This window comes from Tarenaya hassleriana, unplaced genomic scaffold, assembly GCF_000463585.1.
Source record: "Tarenaya hassleriana unplaced genomic scaffold, ASM46358v1 Cleome18, whole genome shotgun sequence".
In the NCBI taxonomy this organism is placed as follows: Eukaryota; Viridiplantae; Streptophyta; class Magnoliopsida; order Brassicales; family Cleomaceae; genus Tarenaya; species Tarenaya hassleriana.
Genome location: NW_010965216.1, coordinates 1,929,917 through 1,938,899, shown reverse-complemented (window position 1 = coordinate 1,938,899; position 8,983 = coordinate 1,929,917). Strand labels below are relative to the sequence as shown.

The following is an 8,983-nucleotide window of genomic DNA, read 5'->3' as shown; positions in this document are numbered from 1 at the left end:
TTTCCCTTACCCTTCCCGTCAGATGCGGAAGCCCAAAAGAAGAGTGACATCCAGAATAGCACCGCAAAGAATATCCTAACTCGGTCTTGAATCCGGGAGATCGATCTAACGAAACCTGTTGGAGAGAAAGGTAATACCAAGATGAGCATGGAGACAGAGAGATGGCTGGTGGATTCATTACGATTTCACGACTGATGTCCTCGCTTCGGCATGAAATTTCAAGCACTATCGACATCAAAACCAAGTTCTTCAACATGCTTTGTCTAGAAGAGATCATGTCATGTAACCTTTTCGACAGCTAAACAGACAAAAACTAGAAATTCTACTCAAGAAATGGACTAACTGCCAAAGGAAGAGATCATGAAATGTCAACTGAACATAGAAACAACAAAAACTAGAAATTCTACTCAAGAAATGGTTGATCTTTTACACCACAATGACTAATTGCTAAATGAAAGAAATCATGAAATCTCAATCTCAACTCAAGAAATGGTTGATCTTTTAGGCCACACTGACTAATTGCTTAAGGGAAGATGATCCTGAAATCTCAAATTGAAAACCCCATTAACACCTTGAAACATGAGAACTTTTTAAGTTCCATAAGCACAAAATTTTCAGAGATTATTTAGAAATTTGTTAGGAGAATTCCTCTTCTCATCTGAAATTTTCGTGAAACAAAACTGATTCTCCAAACATCTAACTAAGCTTCACCAAGAACCAACACCAACAAGAAGTGAAAAATCTAACACACTTCTTCATCAACTTCAATTCCCAATAATAAATGAACCATACTCGGAACCTCTCATATGAATCAAATTATCGATCAATTTCGAATTTCTGGAACGAAACTAGAGATTAAGCGCGTAAGGGTAAAACAGAAATGAGCCAAATAAATTCGAATTCAAATTCAACAGGAAAAACTAAAATTCTGGTTAAAAAAAGTAAGGATTCGAACCCGCGAGCTCATTCGTGTTCCGCGGAGGCGGAGGTTCGGGACCAGGCGGAGAGGGAGGGCCGGGGGCGACGGCGAGACGACGGCCGGTGCTGGGTGCGGCGAGGAGGAGGAAGCTTCGACGGTGCAAACGCGACGGAGGAAACGGCGGCGACGTCGAGACGCACGGCGGAGATGAGATCGACCGATGGCAGAGGCGGTGGATGCTGGAGCTGGAGCTCGTGTAGAAGAAAGCCGTCGCCATTGTTTTCCTCCAAGGAGAAATTTAGGCCTCGCCTTCCTTTTTTCGTAGAATGCATACGTGTGCGTGTTTGCCAAAAATAAATACATAGAATAGAATAAAGGGATACAAAATACAATACAAAAAAAATACGTAAAAATCAACGGTTACAGAAGGCACTGTGACTGTCGGTTAAATCAGTCGAGTTTCAATTTTTTTTTTCCACAAAATTCGTTATTAATCATCTACTTACAAAATTAAAACCCTAATGAGCGTTCATAATCAAATGTGTCATACGTACTTGGCATCCAAAAATTACATTTTTCTGAGAAAAAAGTGATAGATAATCTATCAGGTTGGTAGTTTTATACATTATTACATGTTCATATAACCCTAATGCATTCTCTTTTTTTTTTGTCGAACCATGCATATATATCTTCTCCTGACAGACTCCATCTTTTTTTTTATAATGGTGGGACCCGTCTCACACCCTTTGGTTCGAACATCGTCTCACAGTTCTTCGAATCGGACGATAAATCCTTCGCATCTACGCAATAGCCGATAAATCACGCGGGGTAATAACCTCGTCGAAGCTGATCAGTTCAGAGAAAACTCATAATTTAAAAAGAATCGAACCTACAATCTCGTTTAGAGAGAATTTATCATTTTTCAACTGAGTTGGGAACTTACCCAGACTCAATTCCTTTGTATTTCTCTTCTTGCTCAACCCGTCGTAGACGCCATTTAAGGAAAAAGAATTAGAAGATGATGTTTTATATGTTCTTGTTCTCTTTTTTTCTGTTCTTATTTTTTCACCTCAGCAATAATTCCGTTGATCTTATAAGATGGGTTTTGTGTTTGCCTTGGTTTCAAGATTCGGTTTCTGACAAGTTGCAGAAAGTCTCTTGAGAGTTTCCAGGTTCATACAGAACCAAATGCAAACAGAACATTCCGACGTGTCCCACGGAGCTTCTGAGATATTTCTCAGACAGATATCTGGGATCTTTCTTATTATTTTCTGAAACTTTGTTTATTCTCAAGTGCAAAGCAGTTGCTTTCTCTTTATCTTCAAGGATTTATTTATGTTATCAGAGAAAAGAAAAGCTTTCAGATGAAATTTTGCAGGGAAACAAAAAAAAGGGTTTCAAATCTCGTGAACGAATGAAAACGGCCGATCTTGCAATGCTCTGTTTAGGTTATAAGAATCTCGCTGTTGAACTGTAAAGAGAATCTAACAAAAGATTGCATCTTCAACGAAACGAATGATAAAGAAAACAAGATCCAAGAATGAGGACAGATCCCGACAGCAAATGATCCTTGTATTGTTTAGTCACTATCCCAAACCTCGTCACAGATGATGTGCCATAGATCCCGTGTGGTTTTATAGATCAGATTATACGATCACGCGAGTAAATATAGCATAATCCAAATGTTTTTTTGTAGGAAGATTCAGCCGTGCAAACCCTCTTGTTCCCAAGTTTCCACCAGAAACTGCACCATTTCCTGCAATGTTTACAAGAAGAAACCCGGAGAAAATCTTTTTTAGAACACTTGAATGCGAAATGACGGGTTCATCTGCTTCAGGGCCATGGAAAAGCAGAACTTACAGAGAGAGGAAGAGGTCGGGGAAATGGCTTGTTGCTCCCGAGTAGACTCTCGTATGTAACATTCTTACTGCAAAGTAGAGGATTTCAGCCCAACACTTAGCATCAGATACAAGAACTTGCTTAAGCATAAGACCTATCATCCTCGAGAAGAGATTCACTAAAGAGGATCTAATCTACAAGATGTTCATCAGCATTTTACTCTCTTTTACTATTGCTATACAACATCAACTGTCGTAGCAACTCACCTCAATACCGGTTCTTGAACACGTCTTTCATGCATCTTGGGCGTTTTCGTTTTACTTCCCACCCACCATTTCCGGGTTTGATTCCACAGAGTGAGACCTGTAACCAGCAGCTGATGAGGAATCTTGAATGACTAAACAACAAGGCAACATTAAAAAAAAAAGGACATGGAACTTCCTCCTCTCACCATGATTGACAAACTCAGACGGGTCGGAACCACCTCCCTGAGAATCGACAACAGTCACGTTCGAAGTACTAATCGACGAAACCTTTCCCTGTGACCGAATTCTGGGATAGTTTTCCATATCCAAGGTGCTGAAATTGGTCCAGAAATCCTCTGAGACAGTGTGGTCTCTCCGTTCAGTACAATGTAGTAGCTCTTTGGGAGCCTCGGACACAACTACTTTGGACTTGTATAAACATGCCAGACAACCACTGCTCTGTTACAAATCACATGTCTTCAGAATCATTTATTTTTTACACCAATTGCAACACATCCTTATCATTTACCAAACAATTCTACATCCAGAATCCATGATTCTTAAGGCTTTTGTTCTGATTCCATGTTTAACACTCTCAAAAGCTCAAACCTTTTGACAAAAAAACCAGATACACGTCAATGGAAGAAGACGAGATCATGAGATGCCTGGAGAAATGCAATCCTGGAACTAGCAGATTAGCCCAGAAAATAAATATGTTTTCACCACGAACTCGATGAAGAACAATCGTGAATATGCTTCCAAGCAGCTAAACCATAATTTTCGAAATTGACCCAAAAATCACTTTCAACCAAACCAAAAAAACCTACACGATTATCAAACAAACCGAATGAAAAATAGCAAAAGGAATGAACTTTGACTTACCCCATGGTGGAAACAACAGGAGAAACGCTCACAACCTTCTCTGTTCTTAGACTTCCCCAGAAAGAAAAAATCAAAACCCAGAAAAGCTAATGAACGATCGAATCGCAAGATGAACAGAAACCCACTCAGGAGAAGGTGAGATCGAGAGGAAAAAGACGGTATCTTCGACGGTAAAAAGAAAAGATTTTGCTTCTCTCTAGAAGATTCGGATTCTCCAAGTTCGAGAAAACTTCGGCAGCCAGATGACTTCGATCGAGACCCAGACAAGTTTCTCTCTGGCGTCTGACCTTCCTCGGGGACCACGCATTGGAAAACCCAAATGATTTGATTAGGTTAAGTAAGAAGGTGGATGTCCTTGTTTTTTACAAAAAATGCTAAAAGCCACTCTAATAAATTTTAAAAGTACAACTACAAGTGCTTCAAGCTCAAGGGCACAAAAGAACCAGCCTGCGCATTATCAATACACATCTCAATCGTATTAGTTAAGGGATATATGTATATGTATATGTATATGTATATGTATATGTATATGTATATGTATATGTATGAGTTTTTTTAGGTCTGTCTATATAGCACACATTAGTTAATGTAAAACCAAGTGTTTAACTTGTCAGTCATTAAATTTACATGGTTATACAAGAAAGTTCACAATAAAAGAAAAAAAATTCGAGGGGAAGAAGAAAATAAACTGGAAAATACGTGAGCCACCAATCACATTTTCGGAAGATAAGAAAATCCAAGAAATTAAAGGACAAATCGTTTTCTTTTTGCTTTTTTTTTTCTAAGAGTACTGAATTCTGTGATTATCTATCCCTCAGAACCCCGTAGTACATAGCAATCCGGTTCGCTGGCATCTCGTTCCTGCAAACTGACCCGGCTTTTTCCGGTTTACTCACCGGTTTGGTTCTCCGGCTGGATTCCCTCCGGTTCTCTTTCCCCGTCCCTTTCCCTTTCGTCTCCTTCACATTCTCCGCGAACTGCACCCTCTTCCCCTGCTTCTTCCTCTGTTTTTTCTTCTCCTCTTCAAAACCCAAAAAGAAAATGAAAATTCCGGGAAGCTTTCAAAGGAAAGAAACAGAGGGATTATCCGAGGAAATGGTTCAAAGGGTACCTGAAGAAAGACAAGAACGGAGGATCGGCCGTTGACTCTGATCTCGGTCCGTCTGATTCCCAGAAAATTGGCGGGAAATGGCAAGAAACAAAGCAGTGCTTGAAACAACAATGGCGGTTGCGATCACGACGCCATCAGAGCAGCTAAGAATACAAGGCATGTGGGTGGAGCTTCTTTGGATACGGATTTGATGAAGATACCCAGATTGGGAATTCCCGAGAAAAACCCAAGGAAAACACGAAAGGTTGAAACTTTTTCGAATTTTTTATTTCTTCAAGATGTTTAATTGGTCGACAGAGATTTTTTCAACTCATGTTTTGTACACAAAGATATATATTTTAAATAGTTTTAAAAAATTTATCATTTTAAATATTTTCTTATTTTTAAATATTTTTATTTGATTTACGAACTCGTATGATTTGATCCTGAAAAAAAAATCAAATTCGTAAAAAACGGACGCAACGAGTTAGACCGGAAACGAGCTGGTTCGAACTTATCTGGCCCGAACCAGATTGAACCAGCCCATTTTACATCGGAAAAATATTAAAAAATTGTTGACTTTGAACTATAAGAATTCTTGTGAATATGGTGTCTTTCTTTTCAGTATGTCTATATATATATATGCGTGTAGCAGAGAGACTGGTCATAGTACAACTATTGGATTCTTTTTTTTTTTTTTTTTGGAAAAAGGGCTCTCTTTTTGTAATATATATACAAAACATTTGTTTTTGGAAAACGAGAAAATTGAAATAAATATGGAATAAAAATTGTGAATGTGGTAAGTTCGAATGGCTAAAAGGAAATTTTGAAAATGGTAATTTAAAATGATATGGTATAATTCATTTAATAAAAATAGTTTCGCAACTCGACCTAACAAAGTTTTCGAAGTAAGAAACGCCGTGATTCGCCTCAACGACTAAAAAGTGAAAACGTTACATTAGCTTTGAACGTTCCAATGCTGACTATGGATACCAATTTCTATATCATTTTTCTGCCATCGAAAATTAAAAATAATATACAATAAATATAAACATATGAAAATTTATAACAAAGAGAGTTTCACAAAGCATACACCACCGGAAGTTCCAGAAAATATCAGATTTGTTAAAATCTATTGAAAGGGAAAATGAAAGGAAAGAGATTTGATTACCAGAAAGAACGCTTCAGGTCGTTAGGATGGGCGGCATGTAGTCGGATTTGGCGCCGAGAACACGAGCCTTGGTGTCGGGGAAGAACTCGACAACCGGAAGCTCTGTGACGGTCCCTTCGCTGGAAACCCCGACGGGGTAGCGGAGAAGGTGGCCCGGGAGGTCATGCTCGAGCGTCTCGCTCGAGTAGAGATCCCAGTATTTGTCAGCAACACGGTTAACTTTCTGGATGCATTCCTCGCTCGACGGGTCGAGGAAAGTTTCGTCAGGCATTCCCAGGTGTTCGTACCATATAACGACATCCGGAACCCATGGATCTGACCCCGAGCTGGCTGTCTCGTCGATAAGTGATACGGTTGGTATCCTCCTATCGCTATCTCGGAGTCTCTCGCACCATCCATTGATCTCTGGTTGATGTTTGCGGATTCGATGATGATATATATTAGAGGATATTTAGAGAATATTTTCTGTTAGTATTTGTTACATCATTATAACAAACTATTATATGTATTGGTGTTTATATTGGTGATTATAATGGTGTGAGTATATGTGATTGTCTATATAAGAAGTAGAGTAAAAGGAATAAAATACAGAAATATTTTTGCTCCCATTTATCTCTTTTCCTCTATTTTTGTTTTATATTCTCTCTTTTACAGTTTTCTTTAAGTTCTTGAATATGGCTTTTGATGTAAATCTCATAAAGTTAAAAATATACTCGTCGTCAACTGCGAAATGCGTGCGGCATCGGGTTAGCAAAATCGGCTTAGAATAAGGAGAATGCAGCTTAAATGGGAATGTACTTATTAAACCAAAAAAAAACTAATTTGAACCATATAGTTAAATGAATCAAATATGATATAAAAACTAAATGGTAGTTATTTCTCTAAAACTGAAAAAAAAAAAACCGATTTAGAACCGAATAAAAACATAATTGAAAACTCGAAAATTTCTTTTAAAAAAATGAGTATTTTTTATCATAAAAACCGAAACCGAATCAAACCCAAACCGAAATAGAAGTGAACGGAATTTAATATAAAAACCGAAATAGCTAAACCCGAATATAATTGAACTAAACCAGAATAAACCATCCCTACTTACGGATCATCATTTTGGTGTGAACGTAGATCATGAAGCGACGTGCTTCTTGTGCCCGGATATAATATGTGTCCGGGTCTGGTCTCTCGGCAGGTTCGTACTCTCCTTCCTTCTTCACCTCCCGGTTTCCGAGGCAGAAGAAAGTTAAATAGTTTCTCGGATCCTCCTCGAGGCCCTTGGCTCGGAGTGCCTGAATAACATCAGTATACATCATTTCCATGGTCCTTCTCCGTTTAACATGAACGTTTTTTCTTCACTTAAATGCTTCTAGTCATGTTGAAAGAGCATAAGAACAATTTTTCGTTTAATATATGATAAATATCAAATAAGGAACAGATCAAAGTTATACAAAATCAAATCTAACAAAATAATACATAAAACACGTAAACATATCCAATGCACCGTGATGTCTAGCAATCATCTCCCGAATCAGTCTATATTTTCTGATTTGGATTTAAAAAATTCGAATCCCAACAAAATGGATTGACCGAACTCGAGAGTTTATAAACTAACCGGCAAATCAGAAAAAAAAATTGTTTATTTATTAATTTTTAATATTTTAAATAGTTTTAAAAAATTTATCATTTTAAATATTTTCTTATTTTTAAATATTTTTATTTGATTTACGAACTCGTATGATTTGATCCTGAAAAAAAAATCAAATTCGTAAAAAACGGACGCAACGAGTTAGACCGGAAACGAGCTGGTTCGAACTTATCTGGCCCGAACCAGATTGAACCAGCCCATTTTACATCGGAAAAATATTAAAAAATTGTTGACTTTGAACTATAAGAATTCTTGTGAATATGGTGTCTTTCTTTTCAGTATGTCTAATATATAAAATGTTCCAATGAAAATATTTTTTTAAATAAAAGTTAAGTCCATCCGAATTTTAACAAATCCAAATCAAACCAATGCTTCAATATAAAAATATCATATAATTCTAAGAAAATCGAATTCCAATTTCCAAAAGCAAGGAAACTCGAGATATCAATAAATGATTGTCACACAAATTCATGTCAGAATAATATGATATTATTAGTTGGTAGTAAATCAGCCAAATTATCAAACCATAATTTATCGGTTTGCATCGTAATCAAAGCACCATAGTTGCGTTTCACAAGAGAAATATACTACAGTGATCCAACGGTTGGTAAGATCAGAGAATCCACCAGCTAACGCATCCAACGGTTAGAAATACATCTATAATGTCAAACAAAGGGCTTCACACAGACAACGTCAAAGCACGATCCAACGATCCAAAACAAAAGACCGTGCACGATCCAACGGCTCTAATAAAAAGCATCACCGAAAGAAGCTGTTCTTCATCCCACAGAAACACAGTAAATTTAGACAAAAAAAACACTTCGATTCATTCATGCATCACCAGATCCGACGGGTCCCGACCCGATCCGTTTACTTCTCAACCCGACCCGAGACGTCCGACGCGAGCCGCGATGCGATCGCTGAGTGGTACATTACGTCGTGGAACGCAGAACCCTCAGCGATCTTCCTCCGAAGCTGCTTTGCCTTCTCCTCCGTGAAGCAGCCGGGCGTGAATCTATGACCGGGTCGACCCGGATCCTGACCAGATTCGGGAATCTCGATCTTACCCGGACCCGATTCATGGCTCATCGAGGAGTTGTCGGTGTTCACATAATCGGGATCCGAGGGCCAGCCGAAGAGAGGAGCCCACCACGAGACCGATGATGTGGGTTTCTTCCGATACGGGTCGGGGTTTTTG

General features: G+C 38.4%; 4 protein-coding genes and 1 pseudogene across 5 annotated transcripts in view; all 5 read right to left on the bottom strand.

Moving 5' to 3' along the window:
* Positions 1-1,254, bottom strand: part of LOC104810506 — a 1,918-nt gene extending 664 nt beyond the window's left edge. Inside the window, exons 1-2 of the mRNA XM_010536837.1 lie at positions 956-1,254; positions 6-115 (exon numbers count right to left, since the gene is read on the bottom strand). Of these exons, the coding sequence (XP_010535139.1) occupies positions 6-115; positions 956-1,196 (351 nt within the window). The 5' untranslated portion in view covers positions 1,197-1,254. The remainder of the gene's footprint in view (positions 1-5; positions 116-955) is intronic.
* Positions 1,255-2,326: 1,072 nt separating this feature from the next.
* Positions 2,327-4,000, bottom strand: LOC104810505. Its single transcript, XM_010536836.1, has 5 exons — positions 3,886-4,000; positions 3,210-3,457; positions 3,025-3,121; positions 2,780-2,846; positions 2,327-2,675 (listed from the first exon to the last, which is right to left on the bottom strand). The coding sequence occupies exons 1-5, from the start codon at positions 3,888-3,890 to the stop codon at positions 2,622-2,624; spliced, it is 471 nt and encodes a 156-aa protein (XP_010535138.1). The 5' UTR covers positions 3,891-4,000; the 3' UTR covers positions 2,327-2,621.
* A 468-nt stretch (positions 4,001-4,468) lies between these two features.
* Positions 4,469-5,321, bottom strand: LOC109115982 (annotated as a pseudogene).
* A 300-nt stretch (positions 5,322-5,621) lies between these two features.
* LOC104810504 (phospholipase D alpha 1-like) lies at positions 5,622-7,832 on the bottom strand. 2 transcript variants are annotated; one of them, XM_010536832.1, is made up of 3 exons: positions 7,243-7,832; positions 6,147-6,551; positions 5,622-5,987 (listed from the first exon to the last, which is right to left on the bottom strand). In XM_010536832.1, the coding sequence occupies exons 1-2, from the start codon at positions 7,457-7,459 to the stop codon at positions 6,160-6,162; spliced, it is 609 nt and encodes a 202-aa protein (XP_010535134.1). In that variant the 5' UTR covers positions 7,460-7,832; the 3' UTR covers positions 5,622-5,987; positions 6,147-6,159. The 2 variants fall into 2 exon arrangements, with proteins under 2 accessions (XP_010535134.1, XP_010535133.1); XM_010536831.1 differs by lacking the exon at positions 5,622-5,987 and having other exon boundaries at positions 6,024-6,551.
* Positions 7,833-8,256: 424 nt separating this feature from the next.
* The window catches only part of LOC104810503, a 982-nt gene continuing 255 nt past the window's right edge, over positions 8,257-8,983 (bottom strand). Inside the window, exon 2 of the mRNA XM_010536830.1 lies at positions 8,257-8,958. Coding sequence (XP_010535132.1) covers positions 8,656-8,958 — 303 coding nt within the window. The 3' untranslated portion in view covers positions 8,257-8,655. The remainder of the gene's footprint in view (positions 8,959-8,983) is intronic.

What these genes read in the sequence shown, in the direction of transcription:
- LOC104810504 (XM_010536832.1), bottom strand. Translation starts at nt 7,459, where the DNA reads ATGGAAATGATGTATACTGATGTTATTCAGGCACTCCGAGCCAAGGGC. An exon ending in TCACACCAAAATGATGATCC is followed by an intron (nt 6,552 to 7,242) that starts GTAAGTAGGGAT and finishes AACATCAACCAG; the next exon opens with AGATCAATGGATGGTGCGAG.
- LOC104810505 (XM_010536836.1), bottom strand. An exon ending in GTTCAAGAACCGGTATTGAG is followed by an intron (nt 2,847 to 3,024) that starts GTGAGTTGCTAC and finishes TCTACTTTGCAG; the next exon opens with TAAGAATGTTACATACGAGA. An exon ending in CCCGACCTCTTCCTCTCTCT is followed by an intron (nt 2,676 to 2,779) that starts GTAAGTTCTGCT and finishes TAAACATTGCAG; the next exon opens with GAAATGGTGCAGTTTCTGGT.